This window comes from Sylvia atricapilla, chromosome 2 (assembly GCF_009819655.1).
Source record: "Sylvia atricapilla isolate bSylAtr1 chromosome 2, bSylAtr1.pri, whole genome shotgun sequence".
Taxonomy (NCBI): domain Eukaryota; kingdom Metazoa; phylum Chordata; class Aves; order Passeriformes; family Sylviidae; genus Sylvia; species Sylvia atricapilla.
Window position 1 is genome coordinate 80,923,733 of NC_089141.1, and position 23,863 is coordinate 80,947,595.

At 41.5% G+C, this 23,863-nt stretch overlaps 2 protein-coding genes across 4 annotated transcripts; both read right to left on the reverse strand.

The window, feature by feature from the left end:
• Window positions 1–315: 315 nt before the first annotated feature.
• ASMT (acetylserotonin O-methyltransferase) lies at window positions 316–9,396 on the reverse strand. Its single transcript, XM_066313527.1, has 8 exons — window positions 7,933–9,396; window positions 6,455–6,629; window positions 5,143–5,272; window positions 4,395–4,463; window positions 3,765–3,883; window positions 2,858–2,998; window positions 1,535–1,657; window positions 316–902 (listed from the first exon to the last, which is right to left on the reverse strand). The coding sequence occupies exons 1-8, from the start codon at window positions 8,002–8,004 to the stop codon at window positions 691–693; spliced, it is 1,041 nt and encodes a 346-aa protein (XP_066169624.1). The 5' UTR covers window positions 8,005–9,396; the 3' UTR covers window positions 316–690.
• A 6,256-nt stretch (window positions 9,397–15,652) lies between these two features.
• On the reverse strand, window positions 15,653–23,654 carry AKAP17A (A-kinase anchoring protein 17A). Of its 3 annotated transcripts, none has more exons than XM_066313528.1 (5): window positions 23,640–23,654; window positions 22,090–23,301; window positions 19,886–20,034; window positions 19,031–19,271; window positions 15,653–17,613 (listed from the first exon to the last, which is right to left on the reverse strand). In XM_066313528.1, exons 2-5 carry the CDS (start codon window positions 22,849–22,851, stop codon window positions 16,717–16,719), a joined length of 2,049 nt encoding a protein of 682 aa, XP_066169625.1. In that variant the 5' UTR covers window positions 22,852–23,301; window positions 23,640–23,654; the 3' UTR covers window positions 15,653–16,716. The 3 variants fall into 3 exon arrangements, with proteins under 3 accessions (XP_066169625.1, XP_066169627.1, XP_066169626.1); XM_066313530.1 differs by lacking the exon at window positions 23,640–23,654 and having other exon boundaries at window positions 22,090–22,832; window positions 23,170–23,301; XM_066313529.1 differs by lacking the exon at window positions 23,640–23,654 and having other exon boundaries at window positions 22,090–23,316.
• Between the last annotated feature and the right edge of the window lie 209 nt (window positions 23,655–23,863).

Genomic DNA, 23,863 nt, shown 5'->3' on the forward strand with positions numbered 1-23,863 from the left:
TTTCTTAAGAGGGGTTCCTTACTCTGCGCCTCCCCTGCTTTTTTCTGTACATAACAAAATGATTTGGCTGCATCATCTTTCTAACTGTTTTGTAATAAGAATCCCTGAGCTTCAACCAGCCACTAAGGTACAACACTTTTTCATAATTTAAATCAAAGTCTAGAGGAAATAAAAAATTAATAAAATTTTTTCATGCAAAACTCCCCCAAGGCTCAGAGAGGGTTTCTCCTGAAACTCTGAAAAGACCACAAGGAGACATAATTTGGTTAGTTTTACTATATCAATATCTCAGGAATAAAAATTCAGACAAGAAAGCTCAGTACAGGCATTAGTTTTATTTTGCAAGAACTCAAGCACAAATTCAGCTCTGCTTTTGTCAGATTTAGTGTTAAAATCAGAGAGACTGATACAAGCTGAGACACACTACACATTTCTTTTGTGGATTTTCTCTTGTGGAACAAGTGTTGATTTCTTTCTTTCCCTCCCTGATCCAAAGGCAAGCCAAGCCAGGACCAGACTTGCAATACATGCATGTTGAAGATCTGTTACTATTGAGTCTTCTGACAATGTATCAGCTTACAAAAAGCTTGGCAGCCTTAACTAAAAGCAAAGTTGATCATTTCCCCCTAAGAAGAGAATTGCACATTTCTCAACTTTTTCTGTCTTTTTATGTACATAAAACACATACTACTATTTCCTTCCTAAAACAGCATCATAGAGTTTTCCAGTCCTCTTGACTTGAATCACTCCAAAGCCAGCTGCCTCCAGGAGCTTGATGTACTCTGCTGCTGTTCTCTCTTTCCCTTCTGTCTGCACCAACATATTCATTGAATACAGTTGGGTTTCTACAGGCCCACTTTTATCTTCATTCAGAAGGGATTCAACCACCAGCACTCCACCACCTGGTGGAGTGAACAGAAAGAAAACACACCCTGAGCAATGAAAAGTTGAGCTATTTTTGAGCTGTTATTAGGAGAGATCCTAACCTTACGTTCAAGAAGAAGCAGCATCTACATTAAGTCATATTTCAGCATCACAGAAGACAAGGAAAGAGTCAAAGCATCAGAGCATGTGCTTGCTCAGCTATGTTGGTACTGATATTGAAGAACCAAAGCGGGTGCTATGGCTGGGATGGAAATTTCCCATTTTCCCCAGCTGAAATGGACAGGACCCTACTGATTTTGCTCTGAAGGCAGTGTTTTTGAAACTCTGAGGCTTCATTGTCATGCTTAATGGGATTTTTTTACTAGGATGTATACACCTATCGAAATAATACCCAAAATTCTCAATCCTGACACTTTATGCCTTGAAAGAGGAGTTTCTGCAGAGGAGACAAAACTTGGAAACCAGACAAAGAGATGTTAGACCAGGTGCTGTTTGTCTCAGCTGCATGCGGCCAGCTTAGGAAAAGCAGAGGACCAAACCAAGAAACTCCTGCACTGAAACTCTGCCACCTAAACTGAGCATCAAGACTGGTGTGCTTCATATTGCTGATAGGTAAGAGTCTCTCTGCTCTTCAAGAGTTCACACCTACCAGGTTTGCAAGCTTTGTAGACTTTTGCCAGCAGTTGTTTGCATTTGTCATCATCCCAATCATGCAGTATCTTGGATAAAATATACAGTTCAGCTTCAGGTATTGAATCACTAAAGAAGTCTCCTGTAAAGCAAGAACACACACATTATGCAAATCCCCACAAGACTGAGAGCTGAGTTATGCAAATATTTTCAGTTCTGTTAAGTTCTGGGTTTGCAATGCCCTTCAGACGTATCAGACAGCAATGGAGTTACCAGGTAAAAGTCCTCTGTTGCACTGCATAGGGAATTTTGCTCTTGATCAGTCTCAAGAGGATCTGAAACATTTAAAGGCAACAACTCATCCTGAAACAGACTATGCACAGGAAAGCATCTGGGTTTAGGTTTTCTCCAATGACAGAAATTCAAAATCATAAAGCACTAAGGTGATAGGTTCACATGTTTTCTGTCATGAGAAAGAAGGAAGTAATGTTGCCTTCTCTAACAAAGTTTTCAAAGATCTTCAGTAATCACAGAGTTACTTCATAAATCTATTGGTAAAAATATACATTTTCCACCTCCTAACACTACATTTGTTATTCCTTGTGTTTAGCACCTGATGTACTGCATTCAGATTTTTTTTCTCAGCATTTTACTTTGTCATTTCTTCTCCCATTTTGTTGCATTTTTGTTTTTGTAAACTCCCTTCTCTCCTCAAGGCTTCTTTTCACTCTCTGAGCTTTGAGCAATATTAAGCACTACCACCACTTTGAAGACTTTTGTAAACATTGAAAATAAGATCTCCCTACACTCTTTTTTCTCAGAGATGGTACAAATTCTATGCAGGATCACTGGCCTGGGCAAGAGGAATAGGAGCTAGCTCACCCATTTTCATGGTCTAAAATATCTTAGGACTTGAAGATCAATCAGTTGTGACCAGAGAAGGAAAACCTCTTGTTCAGAGCAGGCCTTGCATCCCTCACATCTGCCAGGACGTTTACATAGGAGAAAAGGGATTGTGTTAGGAAAATTATAACAAAGCATGGCAGACTTCAAAACTGCAGGATGTTTTCTTTTGGGGGAGGAGGGGGGGGTTCTGATGTACCCCTGTTCTTAAGAAATTAAATAGTTCTCTTCAGGAATTAGTGTTGCTGAATAAGTGAGTTGTGTCTCTGACAGCTGCAGATGGACAGCTGGGACAGCTGCAGACCCGGGTTGGGGAGGCTGCAGCCTGTGACACTGTCCCTAAAAGGGACAGCTGGAGATCTCCAGTATGACACCTGTGAGCAGAGCCAGGGCTCTGGAGCTACAGCTGTGACACCACCACTCCACTGTCCACACCTACCTTCATGGAAAGAGATTTGACGCTCCTCAGGGGAAACAAATTTTTCTTTGGCCATTCGTACAACTTTGGGCAGGTCATAAATTGTGACAGTAGAATTTGGATACAAAGAAACACACTCTTGGGCCAAAGCTCCTCCACCTCCTTTGGGGACAGTAAAAGAAGGTCAGTACTGACACAAACCAAACCTGTTCAATGACAGCCCCGTGAAAGTATGTAGGAAATGGTGCATTCAGCCTCATGTGAGCTGGCAATGTACATTTGCATCGTATGCTGCTGAGAGGGAAGAGGAGGGGCAGGAGAAGTCACTGTCTCCATGTGTTCTGCAGGAAGGTCCTGAGCCTGCAGCACCCAGGCATGTGGGGTTAGCCCCAGCCCTCAATGCTCTTATATTCCCTCCTAGCCAGACCAGCTATGGGTGCCGGAAGGTGAAAAATGAAAAGAGAGTCACTAAACCAAGCACTGGGGAAGAAGTGAGGGAGGCCAGGGGGGAGCCTGCCTCATCGTATGAATGCTGGCAGCACTCAGCAGTGCTGGGACAGAAGGGTGCTGCTGGAGAAGATGCTGTAGGCAGTACTTCAACAACAGTGACTGAAGGGGAGGAAGGAAAGAGTCTAGCACTGGAACAATGCATCAAGCAAGGCATCAAAAAATGCTAAAGCTGCCACATCCACAAGGGAATGAGTAACTATTTACATAAATCAGACTGTAGAGAAAAGAATTCAGCCTCCTAATGCTCTCATCACTCTCATATTTCTGGTTTTAACCCAACCAAATCGGTAAAATGTTCCTTATACTGCTCTGTCCTGCTTTCCATTGTTTTGCCCATTACATAACAAAGGAGTTATTTTCCTCTACAGAGCGTATAAAAGACCATTCAGAGGCTTGTTAAAGACCTTCTGACACTCACCTCCCAGGTCATAGATCTGCGTGAAAGGGGAAAGGTCAAATGCAGCAAGAACATCTCTGCCACATATACTCCATACTGAGTTCTGGCCAGCCATGAATTTTAGCATTTCTTCATCTGATCTAGCAATGCAAACAGAGACAGCACAGAGAGAGCGTTCCTTACCACATCTTATAATATAACTGCTGCTACATGCTTTAGATTAAACAAAAATCTCTGGTTTTATTTGACACAAAATATGTCCTCTTTCCATATAAATCTACCTTGAACATTATTGCATTAGAAGGGTACAGCTGTGAATTTAAATGCATTTAAATAAGGAATTAAGACTAGTGAAATCCAACAGTGTATTATGCTGCTCATTCTCAGAATTTCCAAGAGATTTTTTCCTTCAAATACATTGCCTCTGTCAGAGATCTGTGATGTTTTTCAGACTAGGAAATTATATACTTCTATTCAAAATATCAAACAGTGTCCCAATAATTGATATTGTTGAGAAATAAAAATATTGAATTATGCTGATGAAAGGAAATCTCACATCGTTATATTTAACTGTCCTGAGCTATAATTAAAAAACATTAGTTTTATTCACAACAAGAAGCATAACATTTCTATAAATATTCTAATGATTACCTGTACATTGCTCCAAAAGGGTCTCTAGATGAAACGCCAAAAGCTCTTTCATATTGGTTTCTTCCTTCTCTAAAATAGCAATTGAAAAAGCCTATAAGAGTGCTGATATATTTCTCAGCCTCTCACAAGAATGGGTTCATTTCAAGGTTGGGGTGGGATAGCACTTTGAACAACCTGATCTAGTGAGTGGCATCCATGGTAGGAAGGTTGGAGCTAGATCATCTTTGGATGATCACCCTCTTGCACCCAAACCATTCTGATTTATGAGAACACACCAGAGGTAAAGGTACAAGACTGTTGCAATCATCACCATCATCTATGCCAGGTTTGGTCATCAGTTGCATGGACTGGAATAAGTGAGACTCCAGACTCATATTAAATTGCCCCCATAAACGTTTGCAACAGAAGGATCCTTAGCCACCATTAATCATCATTTACTTTGTTGATGCCACGTCCAGTAAGAGCCACTGTAATGATAAAATGCTTTACTAAAGGTGAAGCAAAGAAATTTGATTTCTAGATCATCTCTATAATGACAGGGAAAAAGAAAACAAGAACATACACAAATAGAAAACAAGGGGGAAAAGCACATGTATTGGCCATCTTAACAGCTGAATTATCTGCTGCATTTAATTTCTGAGAACCAGCCAGCATCTTTATTGAGCCCTTCCCCAGAAACACACCACTCAGAGCAGTGACACAGATGCTGCAAAGCACCACACACACAGCACACAACACTCCTCCTTACCTCACAGCATCAGCCAGGTACTGCCAGCACAAGTAGACCGTGTTGGAATAATACATCATAATGTGATACTGAGACTTTGGACTTGATTTTGTAAGGTAGACGTTGGAGATTTCTGTGTTTCTGTAGAGGGCTAAAGGTAAAATAAATATATTTACTAACATATGATATAACAGATTTCCAAGTCTATTGTACAGCTTGGTGTCTATCACCAGAAGATGTCTATACAGCCACAACCTATAAAGACACAATCATGTTACTTTTACAACCAAGTCTTTCAACTGCAATGAGCAGTGGGTGAGGGCTGCTGAAATCTGTGTTGCCCTATTCCATCTAGGTAAACATTATCTCCCTACGCTTAACTCCAGAACCAAACATTTCTTTCAAGGAGAGAAAAAAAAAAGCCTTATAAGTGTTATCATTTACATATAGGCTTCTGCTCTCAGACGAAGTCTTCAGTGTGCTATACTTAAGTGAGAAGTCTTTGCAGACAAGTCTTTTTTCTGATCAACAAGGTCAGTAGGTGGTGGGGAAAGTCCCCAGAACAGCAGGCCAGCCACACCTACCCTCCCCAGTTCACACCGACAGGATCTCCTGCAGAGAGAAGAATGCCGAAAGGACTCCCAGAAATATGCATCTGCAGTGGCATCACTCACCCACAGGACTGGCATATGAAAGGAATATAAAAGACAGATCCTGCTTTCCCCTAATGCGTTGGGCAACAACTATAATCCCTAAAAACAGAGGATGCCAACACAAGGCAGACCAGGGGACTCTAGCTAGCTCTGACCAGCTGTCTGATGGCCAGAGATCCTTTCTGTCCAAGTGGATTCCACGTTTCTGATATAAGGAAAAACTTGCATCACCTCTCAGGTCTGATCAACAACCTAACAAAATAGTTTGCATAACGGTAAAAACCCTAATAAAAATGAAATCTATTTCAAATCGTGCTGTTACCATCCACCCTGGAATTTTCATTTTAAAATCCCAGCCATACCCCAAAGATTTCTTGATACAAGCTCCACAGAAATCCTAAACTTCTTCTCCAAGGTCACACGAAGCTCTTGCACAAAGATGTCGAGGGATATAGAGCTCTGCACCTGTGTTTCACATTGGTGATTGTGTGTGATCATGCTGACATTTGTCTCTTTTCTTTCAGCTGAAGAATGAATCCCAGGAGTGATTCCCTCCTTGTTCCAGCTACATTAACCAACTTAACATCTGGCATCACCTTTCCCCACACATCTTACCTCACTTTCAAAACCATTAGTGGTGTAAGTCTTTCAACTTATTCCCATTCCTCTGCCTTTATTACCTTCTTCTTGTGTCATCTCTACTGCCAAGAGCTTCAATCCCACACAGGCATCCAGCAGTCTTTTCATCCCCATGGTGCTAGCACCCAGACATGCAGCAATGGCATCTGAAGACAGAGGCTTTCCTGACTCCAGAAGAAGATCAAAGATCCCCAACTCACAAGCAGTGAACATAACCTGGGGGTAGGGAAAGATGGGACTGAGGGATTAGTTGAAAGCACAAAACTTACGGCAATTCACAAGCAGCCTAATTAGGGAAAATATAAATTTAATAATATTTATTTCAGATAAACTTGTATTTCATATAAACTAGTCCAATTATTAAATTGTAGTTTATCTGAGCACTGATATAACATACTATCCACACAATGCACTCAGTGGTCTTTTTTTTTTTTCTTTTCCAGTGAAGCCAGCCAATGCTTTTTGGCTTCCAAAAGTCCACATTTAGAGACCAGATTTTGTGTGTAAATGTTCCTGCCTCTTCCTCTGTTTAGGAACACATTCCCACTATCTCCTGGAAAGAACAAAAGCAAGACTGGGTGGTGGTTCTCTGTTTCTGTTCTTTAACTAAGGATCTAATACATGCTTTGATGAACCCTGGAGACTCTCTCATGGCTTGCAGTAGGGGGAATATTCCATTCTATGGATCTTGTTTTCAGGGACTGATGTGAAGGAGTACAGTGATATTCCAGGAGCAGGGAGTTTCCTCTCATCCAGATCTGCTTAATTCTACCCAACAAAATTGCCCAGTCTTTCCATAGAATTGTGTAACTTCTCCAGCAACGTCCATCAACCTTCAATAGACATTGCTAACCATGCATAAAAATATCAAAAACAACCATCTTTCTTTAGCTATACACAGTCAACCTTACAAGCATTAGCCTGTTACTCTGGTCACATAAACACTCCTGAAACAGTAACAAAGACATCAATTTAATTGACTGCCTGTATCTACAATGATTTGAGCTACAGTGATTCCTGTACAATGAAGCTCCTTTTACCCTGAGTAAAAACATGGCTTAACCAAATATGAAACTGTTTCTCAAAAACGTAGTACTAACAGTGCTAACTAGACACTTCTTTTTCTCACAAAGTGATTTTTCATCATCTATTTTTCCTCTCTTTATTGTCAGCTCTGCCTTTCAGGACCTTAAGGTGCAACAGTATTTGCACAACCCAAAGAATATTCCTTCTGTTACCATGTTGGCCAGAGGTACAGCAAGGGGCAATAGGAAAGTTAAGTAGTAAGTGAGGAAAAAATCATCCACTGCACTGGATATTATAATTTTATGCCTATGTGCTCAGGTAAATAATATCAATAAACAATAAGAAGAATAGAATGACTAGTTTCGCCTTTGTGCCTTAAAAATATGTTTGGAAAAACAGTCATTATAGCATTGCTTCCATTACATTCAGGACCTAAAAAGAAATCCCTGAATATTTCTGTCTGCATACTCTTTCTAAGAGTTACATTTCTTACCTTTGAGACTAAAAATCCATTGCTGTATTGCACAATGATTTGAGGATAGTCAAGGTCTTCTGTGGAACCCATCTTCCTTCTGAACCAAGACACAGATTTCCTGGCTCTCTTAATTTAAATAAGCTTCTTTCACCAAACACAAAGCACACCAGCTGATCCACATAATCTTATTGCTTCTGAGAAACACACTGGTTACAAAATGTGTTAGCTGAGTTATTTGGCTTTGATGGGTCTTTCTACCAGGATCAGCTGTTTCTTTGGCTCTTCCATCATCAAGTATTGGCTAAAGAAGCAGCATGGATTAAAGCTTGTATTGTCAGTTCATCAGTCAGCAACACGCTGGTACCTCATAAGCACTTAAAAGCTTATAACAAGCAAAACAGGAATCAGTACAGAAGAGTACCAAGAACCTGAACTTGGTGCAATGCACCAGCATTTATAAACCAAAGCAGAATCTCACTTGGGACTTGAAACTTGCTGCAGGCACAGTCCAGGAGACCCTGGGCTGGCAGTAGGGTACACCCCATCTTGTAAGTGCAGAAGCAGAGAGTCCAAAGAGAAGCTTTAAGAATCTGTTGCTGTTTTCTCGCTGTGACTAGTTTGCTGTGATGATGATCACTCAGGTAATGCCTACAAGGAATTAAATCTGCATTTGTTACTTTTCTCTATTTTGCAGAAAATACCCCCTGATACCAGCTTAGAAAGGAATACCTGTTTGATAGCAGCACCTCAGCAGGGGTGTCCTACTTGTGCTTTGCCATGTTTTGACAAAGAGGGGGTGCTGAGGGATGACAATACATTTTAGATTTTCCAGCTGGCTTCTAGAGTCTTCCTCCCTTCCTCTGCAAAACTAACCACGGGCAGCAGAAGATCATCAGGAAGAAACAAGGAAAAGACTGCAAAGTTCAAGATGGGGCATGGATTTCAACATCACACAGGACATACATCATAGGTTTTCATCAGAAAATTAAACCCCTGGGATTACTTTCCTGAAATCTTGCTGCCCCACTGTTAATTTCTCTCTGTCTGGCATCTTTTCTGTCTCAGCTCAGGGTAGATGTGGCAACACTCAGGTGAGAAAAGATCCTTTCCATCAAGGAAAAGACTCAGATTTTACATCACACATTAAGTGACCCTTCAGGAAACAATGTTAAATTAAACCTTATTTAGGTAATACACTGAAGGCAAAATGTTACAAACCAGTATTTTCTCAGTGGCAGCTTTCTCCATGCTTCAGATTCTACTGTATAATCCTTCTTTGAATCTGTATTTTCCGTTCAGGTCCTCTACATTTTAGGCAGAAGGTGTTCTATTTCTTTTAGCCAGTAGTGAAATAGCAACTTTCTTTAAGAGTTAGCTGATGAAGTTAGTTAAGCAGGTGTAACAGTTCTAAGGTTTTTGCTGAAAGCCCCTCTGTGCACAAACTCAGAAACAGTGAGTGTTCTCAGGTTCTAACACCATGATTCCCTGGGTTACCAGAGTACAGTACTAGGGACTTGAACATTACAAGAATTACAGCAAACATTAGAACATTACAGAAACACGTAGAACTGCTCCTCCTGGCCAACACAGCCTATAAACATAGTGCTGTTGTCTTGTTAGTACACCAGATTCAGTGTTCAGTACAGATTAGACACTAATATTTTCTGTGTATTTAGTATGTGCAGGCTGGACACCTCAGCACTAGCAAACCTCTGACAGAGTGACTGTGAATCTGTGCAGCTTGCATTTAACAAGACAGTGAAGGTTCAAATACACAGCTATATTCATAATGGAAACCTTCCCCTGTTACCTTCAGCTCAAGGAGAGCACATGAGCTCAGTTACTATTTATGAACTTCTGTCGGCATATGCAATAAGCTGTCAGTAGAGTTCATTTATTTGGACAAACCTAGATCTGCTCTTGGTGAACACTACAACTTTTCCAGTTCTTTGGTACCATTCCAAAGACTGCTCTTTAGAAGGAGAAAGTTTAAGAAAGTCTCACTAAGTCTCCACCTGCATGCGTAACCAAGTCAACTTATTTTGCTCAATACCATTTCCCTTCATCCAATGAAAAGAGAGCTAATTTGTACATAATCACCAGCCAAAGATAACTGTCCTGGGTTGACTATGATGCCTCTGTATCACCAATCGTCTGTTCTGTGTGTGCTGTAGGTTGTATTCTGTACCTTTAAGAGTGGTTCTGACGGTGAGCAAGGAAGAAGATGTGCACAGTTTGTTTTTGGAAAGTGTTCACTCCTCCACATTCCTTTTTTTTTTTTTTCCTCTCCTTGCTTCTTGCTCGGGACAGGGTGTTCGTCGGATACTTGGACAGTGACCGGGAGAGGTTTTTTTTTTCCTTTTAGTTAGTTTAGCTAGCTGAGGCAAAGAAGCTTCCTGGACTTTTTTTTTTTCTTTTTTTTTCTTTTTTTTTCTTTTTTTTTTTTTTTTTTCCCTTGGGACTGTTTAAGTCTGCTCTGGACTGAAAACTCAGAGAGGGACTGGGATCCAACCTCCGTGGCCCACCAGGGCCTGGACCTCGGCATTTTCCAGCACCAGAAAGACGAGGATTGAAAAAAGACCGAGAGAGAGCTGAGCTAACTTCTGGCGAGAACTTCCTGAGTTTTGCCATCTCTCTTTGGAGCAGCGAGAGGTTTTGTTGTTCAATTGTTTCATTCCTTATGCTTGTGGACATTTGTTTGTTAAATAAATAGTTTTTTCCACTTTTCTCTGAGGAAATTCTTTTTTCCCAGACTGGCTGGGGGTGGGGCCATTTGGGTTTGCTCCCCAGAGGAACCCCATTCAGAGGTTTCCTCCCAAATTTGCCCTAAACCAGGACATTAGCCAAAAAGTTTAGAAAGTTGTATGAAAATAAAAATATTTCTCTATGAAAGGCCAATTCTGTCTGCCTGCTACTGAGAAACTGGTGCAATTTCATGCAAGCTTAAGGATTTCCCACTCTGGGAACATAACAGCTATTCAGCCCCAGGCCATAAATGCACTTCACTTAAGGCAAAGTTCTGTGGTACAAGAGTCTCCACTAATAAAATGACCACACAGTTGATTAAACACACTTGAAGTTCTTTTTCAATTATGACTAATCTGTCTGTTGAGGATACCAGTTATAATCATCTAATGGGATTACTTCTAGTAATAAGATGTAGGAGAGGAGACTTGCAGATAACCCACGACAGATTGAAAAAAGCCATATGCAATGTGTAGCTGTTTCCAAGTAAATTGTTAGTGAGGCTTAAAGGTTAAGCTCCTTTTAAGCGAGAAATGCATTCATGAAGATGAAATTGCAATGGCTTGCTTTCTCAGAAAACCCTATCAGGGTTTCTCTCATAGGGCTTAGACCACATGCAGGCTAAAGCCCTTATTTTACCACCACAGTTCTATTTCAGTGATGCATTTTTTTCTTTGCCTAAATGAGTCACTACAGTCAAATACTACACAAAAAACAATTATGTCATTTTTGCATAACATTCGAAAGTAAGAAATTATCTGCGAACAAAGGAGATTTAGTAAAACGAATGTGTCTGCTGGTCAGAAATGGCAGATGACACTATCTTCTCACATGAAACCTTCCTTATAAGCAAAAAAACAAATCCCAAGGATGTGACTACAATGAGTTTCAATAATGTCAGCAGGGAAACAACTGTGCCTTGCTATCATGACTAAGTCTCTAAGTATACCGAGTTTATAACAGATATCCTGGAAGGTAATAGTTTCTGGCCTCTTTTTTAACAATCCCAAAAAAACCAAGATACTCAGTATCATACTTTTTCTTTGAAATAAGATATCAAGTTTAAAATGCTCCTTTTCTTCTTTGTAGCTTCTAATTATTCTCATATTTTATAATAGATGCATTTTCCTAGTAACATGACTATTATTTCCACTACTTTTGACACAAGTCAATTTTAGATTTTTCCTGTTTTCATCACATCTACTAATGGCAAACACTTGCAGTGGGCAGGAAAATCTGTATATCCAGCTCATTTTCCAAGCAAACCCTCCCTTCTCTTTAGATTCACTTACAGTAAAAGCTCTGAGAACATATTTTAAAGTGTATCTCAGGCAATCCAGACTTGTTCTTAGTTAAACACGTGGACTGCAAATAATCTCTCAACAAATAATTCAACTAAATAGTCATTGAGATTTCTTTCAGAGGAAAGTCCCAGCAGATAAGAGTCATAGTCTTCCTGAGGATAGACAGCTACACCAGTTAGAAGTGGTAGATGCAGAAACTTTAGAGAAGGAGAGAGAGAAATGCAAACAGAAAAATAAGATGGATAGCAGCTGAGGCAAGCTCTGATTTCAGAAATTACTTGTGTTCTGTCAAGCATCACAAAGGAAAATTGTGCATATTTTACAACTGCCTTAAATAGGCCACTTTAGAGACTTGGCTTTGCTCGAGATGGTGGGAACACCTTCCTGCCCAGGGGAGGTGGTGAATAAATTCCTCATTTTGTCTTGCTTGTGAATGCAGCTTTAGCTTTATCTTTACATAATGTTTATCTCAATCCATGAGTTTTCTCTTTTACCCTCATAATTCTCTACCCCATCCTACCACGGGCGTGTGAACAGCTGCACGGAACCAAGTCGCCAGCTGCCACAAATCACAGCAGCAAGCCATGTGCAATGAACAGAAGATATTTTTTTCAGGCCTTCCCTTTTACAGGGAAGGTAGAAAGCAACAGACAGGCAGTTCTTCAGAGCATTAATGAACACATGCCTGGGATCATATGCAGAATTGCAGGGAAAATCTAATCTGAAGGTGATCAATTCTTGTTCAGACACTTTGCTGGCAGTGCCTGGGAGTAACATCCTTCATATCATCCTACAAATAGTCCAGTATCATGGACAGCACACCTGAACATTCCATGCAGAGCAGGTAGAGCTCACCCAGCAGGTGCCACAGTGCACATGCAGCTGGATTAGTTATCAGTTAGAGAGCAATCCCTATCAGCTTTAGCCCTTCAAAATTTTCATGACATATGCTATGGCAAAGCATTAGCCTGAGCTAACCTATGAATCACTTTTTTTTATCAGGCAGTAGGAGATTCAGGAGGGGTTGCATGTGAGGGGCAACCAGACCAAATTAATTTTCTGTGCTGCCACTAAAGAAAGGATGGTGGTGCACATCTCTTCAAACAAGCCTCAAGAGCCCAGTATTAGATTAATATAGGACACTTGACTTATTCTGTGCACCCAGTTCTGAAAAATCAATGGCAACTAGATTGCTGCTTTATACAAACACTAGAGACAACTGCAAATTTACTGCAAAGCAGCAAAAGATAATTTCTGCAAATAATATGTTTATTAGACTTGGGAAAGGCCAGTTCAACAGAATGCAATGTAAGCTTACTGAAATGGGTGTTGTATCCAGAATAACTAAACCTCATAAGCAGGATACCAGATCAAGACACAGGCAATAAATTATTAAACACTAATTTGATCTGTATAGTAATACAAGACATCAGTGGCCAATTTTGCCCACATATTTATAAATTAAGGTATTTGCCAAACAAGTTGGTTTAATTGCTGTCTTATACACAATGTAACATCTCTAGCTCTATCAAACATTAGCAGCCACAACAGTCTGTTATATGTTCCTATACACGGACTGCCCTAAAGCTGGCATTAGTGAAACATCCAGGAAGTCCTGATCACCAATTGACTCTCACTAGTTTGTCTTGATAGCTTTGTGGCACAGATAGAATCTTGCACTCACAATTTTGGGAGCAACTGCAAAAATTCCCCTTTTCTCTGTCAGCTTTAAAGATGATGCTTCCAAGTAATATCAAAATTTTTTTAAACACATACCTAATTATGCCTATGACTTTATTTTAGGACACTGAATAGATTACAAAGGTAGAGCCAATTAAAAACAGGATTTGGATATGGTTACAGCTTTGGTAAACACTTTTACTAATATCAGTTACTGCTGGCAATTTGACTCATACATTATCAAAATTCCTTTACCACAGCAGGCAGTAATCAGATGGAAAACATCACAATAATCATATTGAGGGGCTTTGGCCTTGCTGTTGTAGGAAAGCTGTCATTTGACTAAGCTGCTCCCCAAGTCACCTAGTGCAGGCTGAGGCCAGGAGATAAAATGAAAACTGCAGGTCAAAGGGCTGCAGAGGGTCATCAGCCCACAAGACAGATACAAGAGGAGACATTCCCCAAGGAATGGAACAGGACTATGCAGCAACACTGTCCATAGCAACAGGAACTTAGGGGGGTTTACCCCTTTGAGACTCCTGTTCTTCTTCCCAAGGGCTGCAAAAAAACCACTCCTGGTTGCCACTGCCAACAGTTATGATGGGGCAGCAGCACATGCACCAGCTCCTGCCCAAAAAGGGGAGTTCAAGAGCTTTGGCCCACAAACTTCCTACCCTCTTCAGCTCAGACCTTGCTGAAAGAAGTCTGTGAATAGCAGGGTTCACACCCTCCAACAGAAAGACGTCACACACTCCCTTGTATCACTAGATGGTCAGTACATTTCAAAACCCAACACATCCTCAAGAGCAAAGCAGGTTCCCACTTGATCCTATCCTTATGGCAAGGACACAAAGGAGACAGTGTGGTGACAGATTTAAAATCTCTCCTGGAGCCGAGCGCAACAACTGAGGTGCATTCTCACAACTGAGAAAACTCTCCTCCTGCCTCGTCATGTGAGCTGAGAATGATCAAGAATGACATCAGAACACTGGAATAAACAATGGGCATTTCTTGGGACTCAGTACATGAAATAGGGCTCAGAGGTCTCTTTCTGCTGCCTAGGCTTTCCAGCAGACATGAACACAGGGCTGTAGCATGAAGTTGCCCAATCAATGGTTTAACACGATTTACACCCTGTATTTATGCCACACCTGTCATATTCACTGGGGGATTTTTTCCACTAGCGAAGGAAAAAACCTACCAGTTAAGAGTGAACTTGAGGTTTCCCCAGCATCAAAGCCTGATTTTAAGCTAAGCTTAAACTGACAGGCATGGCTGCCTAACACAGGGCAAGAAAATGGGTGAGTTCTTGGCTTAGCAATGGAAGAACTCCAGATTTTGGAATGAGGACACATCTAAGAAACAATACCCTCCCTTCAGCAGATGGTAATACTGTAACTGATGTTCCCCAGGACACAGTGGACCCTCCCTGCTGACAGCACACACACTGAAACCCATGCTCAACTTGCCATGGATCATAACCCCCAGATCCCTTTCTGCAGGGCTGCCCACCTGTCTCATTCCCAGTCGGTTGCAGAACCAAAGTTGGCCCATCCCAGGTGCAGAATCCAGCACTTGCCCTTCATATAGCTGGTGACTGCCCTCTGATTTGTTTATGCCTCTGTGCCTTCAAGGAACACAACAGCTCCTCACAATTCAGTGTTGTCAATGCCTTACATTTTCTGTCTGCAGCTAGTAACTGCAAAGATTTCAGCAGCATGGCCTAGTAAGAAACAAACCCATGAGGATTCTGAAAGTAAAGCAGAAAAACTCAGTCTGCCAAGGATCCAGCTGAGCTGCAGCACTAATTTGCTTCTCCAACACTGCAGGAAATGGATACACTTGGATTTCACGGATCAGTGTGAGGAAAACGGCATCTAAAGGCTGTAGTTAAAGAGCACACATCCTGCTGAATTAAGAGTTGACATAGCTGTAACATAACAGGACCATCAAGAAGAGAAGCTGAACTTCATTATTCAAATGTGCTGAGTGAACTTTCAACAAACAGGTTCTTAATACAACACTTCTGCAGATTTTAATATACTGACACATGAAAACAGCAATGTCAGTTCACTGGAAACAGATTTCTTTTTAATTTTACCATAAAAATGCAAAATAAATTCTTTCACTGTAACATTATAGCTTTTAATATTCCTGAGCTGCATTTTAAAAGCAAAAGTATTCTTAAATGGAATTACCAAGAGACACTGCAGCCTTACTTTTCAACAACACAAGTAAAAAAATTTAGCAAGAAGGCCCCTTTTTCAAGACAATGTTCAGCTCTTTATGTACCTGAAAAAATGTTTCAAGTAGCCCTATGACACCTGAAATAATTACAAAGCCAAATATGTCAACAAAATATCGGAACAACTTTCAACCATTTTACCACTGCTTGTTACTTCCTACACCAGGTATGCCTCTCTTACATGGAAGTATCATACAAAGGCATTACATGCCAGAATAATTTGAGCCACAAAGCTTGGCATCACACAGACATATGAAGGAATTAAAGCAGTTTAAAGGGTATCCTGTATAACTTTATAGTCAGTTTTAAGAAAAAATATGAAAGTCCTGCTATCCACCTCAATCAATAAAAACTCTACTTTGTTAAGCATGATTCCATTGAATGCACCAGCAAACACTTTAAATCAAATCTGTATTTAATAGCTTGTTGCCTCTGAAATTTCTATAACTGGCACCCATGTATTTCTTAAGCCAAATTAGGTGATAAAAACTAAATACGCTAAAATTAGGGTTTAGAAAACTGAAACTGAAGAAAACAGGTTGGCTTTTAGCACTTAAGAACGTGAACACAAGCACAAGTGATTATACCAACATTGTGGCAGAAACCTAAAAAGAGACAACAAAGGAAGGTCTAAAACATCAGGCATCTCTTTTCTTGATTTCGGGGACTAGATGCAAACTAAGGATTGGCTGAAACAATTGTGTTTTCCATAGCAGTCACACCAATGAGGTCTGGCGTCCAATTTTGTGGCCCTTTTTGTCCTACTTCCTTTCAAAGGAGCCAAGGCCTCCACTATCCACTCCAAATACTCCTTTGCTTATTGAGTGATCACCTCCGGTGCCTTCGCCTCCTGCTGACACTTCTGCGACTGCGGCTCCTGTCCCTCCTGTCCCGCCTGCGCTCCCGACTGCGCGTCCTCCTGTACCGGGAACGCCGGGGGCTTGCGCTCCTCCGCCGAGGGCTGCGGCTCCGCCGGGGGCTGTAACTTCTGCTGGAGTGTCTGTGATACCTCCTGTCCTTCCTACGCCTTTCATCCCGGGAACTCACACCTCTTCTGTGTCTGCTGCTCTCCCGCCTACCCTTACTCTCGTCACTGTTTATGCTGCTACATGAACGGCTCTTTCTTCTCCTTGGCTCTGTTCCACGTTTGTCCTGCTCACGGTGCAAGTCCTTCTTGCAAGTGTTCTGGTCATAGCTAGAGAGGCTCTTCTGGTCCTGGTTATTGGCGGGAACACATGAAAGTACCCCCGAATCTCTTTGGTCAGAACACCTCTCAGAGTCTGTAGTATGAAGATTCTGACCTTCTTTGACATGAACTTTGTCATGAATGTTGCCATTTAAGTACTTGCACTGAGTGTTTACACTTTCAGGGGATGCTACTTCTGTTTGAGAGCCAGGACCCAGTCTGCCTATAACAGCCTGTCCTGAGGTAGAAGTGATGCAGCTGGATGACACAGTGTGGGGAACAGCACCAGCACTTTTCAGCACCTCGGTCTGAGATGCGTCAGTTTCCTCTTTGTTTTGGTTAACTGCATCCATTTTCTTGCTGAGAAGGTTGTTTAGTAGTTTCTCCCTCAGTTCCTTTTCTTTTCTCTGCAACCCCAGTGCTCTCTCTTTTTCCTCTTCCACACGTTTAAGCTCAGCCTCCTGGAGCCTTCGTCTCTCCTCTAGCTGCTGGAGACAAATCTTTTCTTCATTCTGTTCTTGCTCCAAAAGCTTCACTGCCTGAAAGACAGTCAAAGGGAACAGTAAACAAAAAACACCTGCTCATGCTTTCAAGTTACAACATAACACAAAGGCAGCAATACAGCAAGAAAATAAAATCTAACCAACAGAACTTATCCATCCCAAAATAAAATGGTGTTCCCTTTTTAAAGGGGAAAAAATCCACCAAACCCAATAAACCAACAAAATCCACTAATCCAAAGCTGCTGTAAGTTGAAACATTATTTGTCCACAATTCCTGAGAGGAATTTTTGTCGTCATGGCTCCTCAATATAATAAAACTAACAACATGTGAAATCTGCAGTACTGAAATACATTTATCAGGGCTGAAACTTGAAGGTTTCAGTCAAATTTAGAATTTAAAAATTCAGTCAAACTGAAAATGTTTTAAATTTTATTGAGAAGAACTTTTTTTAAATGACTGCCATCTGTGGTTTATAGATGACTTTACAGTGAGTACATAAAAACAGCAAGTAATTAAATGGACTAATATTAAGTAGAAACTGATTGTCATTTTGTCAACCACTTTAAAACCTCTTGATACTGGAAAAGGTTCGATTTTTTTTCTATTCTCACCTAGTCAAGTGACTTAGCGTAGACCTCAGAATTCTCTAAATGAAAGAAACACATTCTCTGTTTCATCAGACACCCTTTCTATTCCACAGCCACAAAGTTAAAAAGCCTGCAGAAGGCACTTCATCTTTCTTCTAGCATGTAACTGAGCTGTACATAGCACTGTGAGTTCAAAAACACTCCTGAAGTGCAGGAAAAAAAACCCAAAACCTGTGCTTTTCCACACAGCTTTTCATTTCTACAGAAAATATTTCACATACGGTACACCTTAATATGGTTTTATCCAAGTCTTAAGCTTCAGTGTTTCAGTGAAAAAATCCCAATACTGTTAAACAGACAGAATCTAACATTTGAAACCTTCGCTGACAGAACTCATCCTACAGAAGAAACATGCTGCACATTTCAAACACTGACTAATGAAAGTTCAATCTCTGAAACTGCAAAGAACAGTGAATAGAATTCCTGGGAGGTAGATGGGAAACAGCACCCAAACTGAAATTAGAAAAGGAATCTTGCATCTTATTCTCTGTGGTTAGCTCACTTCATCATGCTCACACGTTCTTTTACTGGACTTAAGAAAACCTGACAATTAATTTACAGCTAAAAAATGCTATTCAGGACTATAGGTTTAAGTTCATTTTCCATTTACCTACAAGTGGATATCCCGCCAAGAGAGAAATACTGTCTCATTGCCCTTTTCTGAAATTTTGGTCTAAGGAATAGCAGCTGCAGAGGTAGTAAACCTGGTGTTTAATGAACAGTGCTCCCCACCTCCTCTCAAGCCAGTAAAGGGCTTTGTTCTGTTGGGTTCTTCATTAGCTTTTGAAATAAATATTGAAGTTACCTTTGCTCTGCTTAGCAGTTCTGCAATTAATCTAATGGACTGAAGATTTCTCTGAGCTAACAGGAGCTTCCTTTCTTCTAGTTTTATCTTCTCTTGAAGTTTTCTCTGTTCTTCAGCTTGAAGCTTTTCAAGTTGCTTTTTGTTCCGTCGAACTTCACGATCTTTCTGTTTCTGTTCTCTCTTGCGCAACTTCTCTTCTCTTTTTCTCTCTCTTTCGTATTCTTCAAGCTCTCTCTGCTTCCTAAAAAGAGAGAAATATTTTTGCCTTATCTAGGCAAAGCACAATTTCAAACTACTACTGTATGCACATTTTATACTTCAAGTAAATTTGTTTCTAAATAAGTCACGTTGATGCAGAAGTAGAAAACTGAATATTTTAACCCTCATTTATGACAGCAGTCATATTCTGTCAATTTTTAACAAGTTGGGATTCAAAGAAAAAAAATGGCTACAGCAAAGAAGTGTTTTTTGAACTACTTTGACCAGAGACAGTAACAATGCATGAGGCAGCTGGGCAGAGAGTTACCACAGCAAAAACAAAAATGCCAAGCCAATGAATCTGTGCAGTGGTGGTGAGTTTGATTTCTGTGATTAGGACAACATGGTAGTTTCTGCAAAAGGCCAAGGATCTCTGAAACTAGGTGTCTAATGGCAAGATCTTTACCAAACTGAGTATTTTGGAGGTTTAATATTTTGAACTGAACAAAAGCTAAGTGGTAAACTAAATAACCACACTCAGCTTCAAGTGCTTCAGAAAACTTGTGTTTAGTTATTTTCAATCTTTTGATGCCAATATGGAGCAGTTTTGTTATGCGTGATTGTTAAAACTGTAACTGAACAATAAACAATAAATACCTTTCTTCTTCTTTCTGTTTTTCCTCAGCTTCTTTCTCTTTACGTTTTTGTTCTTCTCTCTGCTTTTCAAGCTCTTGAAGCTTTTGCCTTTCAAGTTGACGCTTCTTAATTGATGCATCACTGAGGTGTTTTGTTGAGTCAAAAGAAACCTTTACATGATACAATTGAAAACGGTTTTAAGGACACAGAAAAAGAATCAAGAATTACAACATGACAATTTTAGCTAAGACTCGGTGTAAGTACAATCAGATGTGTAAAACCTTTTTCAAAACAAAGGGAACTTCTCTCTGTGCCCATAGAAAGCACCACCTATTGTAATCAGGTAATTGGGTAATAAATGTCTGCGCACATGTAGCAAAATCAGACACCACTTCATATTTTGTGTGTCACAACCCAAAAATAAACCCCAGTGTGGTTGAGGCTCCGTCTGTCCAATGTTTTCAATAGCTCAGAATGGGCACATACAGAACTTTTAATTAATGCATGCTGTTAAGGACTGTACAGCACTACATAGATATAGGTTTAAATAAAGGCCTTCCTTTCTGTCTAAAACTGCGATCCTTAAATTCAGCACAAGACATAGTTCAACAGCATTTAGCACCTGTTCAAGCCTCCCCACCAGTTCTAAAACCAAGATTCCCAAATGGAGGTACACTGGGCAAAAAACCCCAAGTCATGGGAACAGTAAGAAAAGAATGACACACACATCTAAAAAATGAGACTTCGGAGGCACTCAGCTTCCAGGATACATGAACACACCTTGGTCATGTCCAGCTGCATGCTGGAACAGGACACCACCAGACACCACAGCCCTGGTGTCCTAATCTCCAATTCTGAGTGCAGGCAGGCAGGCAGGGATCTATAACACATTTCCACACACCCACGGTCATGAACCATGGGGCAGAGAACAAGCATCACATCATCTGCAGTTTAATCTACTCGGGCCTTACACAAAATAATGTTTCACTTTCTCAGTCAACAGATTGAGAGGACAAAGAGGTACAAACAGACAAGGTGTGGTGATCTTGTATGACAGAGTGCTGCTGACCTGACAGGCAGCTGGCAGGAAGGTGTGACTCTTCTTGCACAGCCAAACTAAATTGGGAACCCTGATCCCCTGCACGTAAATGACAGTTTGAATTTCACCAGGTCAAGGCACAGTTTCTATTCCACAACTGACAAGCTTCAATAACAAGATAAAACATTACAGTATTTTCCTTACACCGACTCAACTACAATTTGAATAAACACCTGCATGTTCCCACATTGCACAAAGGAATACTCAAAGGGTTTTTTTCTGAAACACACTCCCTGGTTTGATGAATGACTACTGAGCACACCAAAATACATCCATAAACATTTCACTCAACCAATATGTAAATGCACAGACCACCTCCAAACAGAGTAAGTTTTCTTGAGGCCGTGCTTTCAGAGACACTACATCTGAACAGACTGCCTTGTTCCCTCCTGTCATAGCTGTAATTTCTAAGACAGGGAGATCACAGAAAATTACTTCTGGAAAACTCTTCATGTAAATGCAATGAAATAAGCATTGGGATCTAACAGGAAACTCTCCTACAAATGAAAAATATAATTTAAATATTTGTGGGACCTTCTTGTATATCAGGTACACTAACGATTAACTGTGTATTTCCCAGACCAGACAAGCCACAGACTACTAAACCTTTTAGTTTGACCTTTGACTGGTAGACCAAGCTATCAGTGCAGGGACCAAATACAGAGACTGTGAAATTCTCCCCCAAAATGTCTCTCTGTAGTGAACACATGAAAGAATAATGCACTTTACAGTCAATCTTTTGGTGAAATTTGTCTGAATTTGTTCAGAACTGGAATTTTATCCACTGAAATCGTGATTCATGAACACATATTATTTTCTAAAGCAATGTAGGAAATCGTGTTCATACACTTGCTCCTTCAACAGTTCATTTTTCTAGAACCATCTTAAGGAAAAAAAGCAAAACCTCACTCACTTTAGTCATGTAGTCCAACAACACATTTTTTTACCAACATTTTCCTTTAAAAATTGTATCAGGTCTGTCCCACAAAGCTACATTACTGCTGTTAACGTCTCGTCTTGTCATCACTACAGTATACAGATAAAGGTTTCGAGCACTATGGAAATAACATTCAGCTGTACTTGGTCTCTCACGTGGGATCCCACACAAAAGGCTGCAGTCTCTCACCTTGATATTGCAAGCCACAGCTTTGCCATCATCGCCCTTGTACATCAGCTTCATCCCTCGCAGGGCGTTCATGGCCTCGATGAACCCTGCGTACTCTCGGTACTGAACGTACGCTTCAAAGTTCAGATGGCCCCCAAAGCTGAAAGTGTGGAAATTTCTGCCAGTCATTTCTTCTCTGTAAGGGTCCAGCATGGGTATGTCCACATTACGGATTTCTCCAAATTTCTGGAAAACTTTGATAAGGACTTCTTCACTTGGCTTTTCCGAGCCAGTCTCCTTGGCTGCAAACCACTTACAAGGCAAACCTTCCAAGTGAATCGTATCCGGCCTTTCCCCAGGCAAGGTTTCGTTCATATCTTTCGCATCACGGAAAAACGAGTCCCAGTCATGTCTGGTAGGAAAGTCAATCTTGTATTCTGCAGCACGCACTTTCAAAATGTCAGAGAAGCCGCTCAGCTTTATTGTTTTGCCATCAAGGCACGCCAGAAAAGATTTAACCAAGCTTTTGTTCTCGACCTCGCCTTCAAACCGAATGAAATCCATTGTGCTTTTAGAAATCCGCAGAGTGGAAAACTGATGAGTTTGCACCATGCCCTTCAGTCTTTCCATCACTTCCCAGTTCGAAATGGATTTTCCTGGTTGCTTCAGCTGAGGAAGTGCCACACTGATGGTCATTTTTGTAATGGGCTTAAGGTATAACCCACAGGGAGCACAGAGCTCTACAGCTTCTGATGTATCATGAACTATTGTTGCAGCAGCCATAACAAAGAAAAGGCATAGGATTAAAAAAAAGATGCAAGTTTAAGTTGCAAGCCAACAGTAGTCAAATAAAATAGCCCTTATCCATAAATAATTTAATTCTTTGGTGATTTAACCATTCCCAAGTTAAAACGATGTCTCTTAACACAAGAGTGAATTAGATAATTACAACCGAGTAGTACAAACATCTTAAATTACTTTACAACCACTAGAGCCTGTAAGTAATTAAATCTCTGTAAGGCCTCTGAATAGAAAACAAGAAGCTGATGACAGTCTTAGGAATACATGAAGTTGGTATGTGATTGCTCAGAAAGCAGCTACCCTTTCTCAGGAGGGAAGGGACTGGCGGCGCGATGTCACACCGCTCCCAAATCTACTTAACAACCAGTGAACCCCAGCAGGCTGGCGCCGAGGCGGATCTCACGTTCTCCGGAAAGAAGACCTGGAAAGTGTCTGCAACGAGAGAAAAGCGCCCCTTTTATTTAAAAGCCCGAAGCCCTACCACCCCTCCCTGCCGGCAGCGCCGAGCAGCCTCCGCAGGACAGGGCTGGATAGCAGCGCGAATCACACTGGAGCCAGCGGCCACCGCAGGCAGCTGCCTCCGGCGGGCGGAGCCCGGGCGGCGGGGGGACACCCCGGGAAGACGCCAGCGGGGGAAGCGCCCCTCGCCGATGCCAGTGTCACCGGCCGCAGTGTGCCCCCACCACCGGCCCCTGCGCGTCCCCCGGCAGAGCCCGGCTGCGCGCCGCTCGCTCCCGCTGCCCGGACGGGATCCCCCGCGCCCGCCTCACCCGCAGCTGCCGGGACGCGCCACCCCGCGTGCGCCGCCGCCGCTTCCGCTTCCGCGTGGCGCGAGCCCTCGGCCTGCCGGAGCGCCTCGCTGCGGCGGAACGGCGCCGCCTGGCGGCGAGGCGGGACGCACGGCTCAGGGACACGGGGGCTCCGCTCTGCAGGGAAAGGCGGTCCGCGATCCCGGTGTCCGCAGGGACGGCCCGTGTGTCGGGCTGAGCCCTGG

Bases quoted from the DNA above. Each gene is read 5' to 3' on its own strand.
- ASMT (XM_066313527.1), bottom strand. From the start codon at position 8,004: ATGGGTTCCACAGAAGACCTTGACTATCCTCAAATCATTGTGCAATAC. The intron at 5,273-6,454 runs GTAATAAAGGCA...TTTTACCTTTAG, and splicing joins AGAGATGACACAAGAAGAAG to CCCTCTACAGAAACACAGAA. The intron at 1,658-2,857 runs GTAGGTGTGGAC...CTTGCTTTACAG, and splicing joins TCAAATCTCTTTCCATGAAG to GAGACTTCTTTAGTGATTCA.
- AKAP17A (XM_066313528.1), bottom strand. From the start codon at position 22,851: ATGGCTGCTGCAACAATAGTTCATGATACATCAGAAGCTGTAGAGCTC. The intron at 19,272-19,885 runs GTATTTATTGTT...CTCTCTTTTTAG, and splicing joins AAACAGAAAGAAGAAGAAAG to GAAGCAGAGAGAGCTTGAAG. The intron at 17,614-19,030 runs GTAACTTCAATA...ACTGTCTTTCAG, and splicing joins AACTGCTAAGCAGAGCAAAG to GCAGTGAAGCTTTTGGAGCA.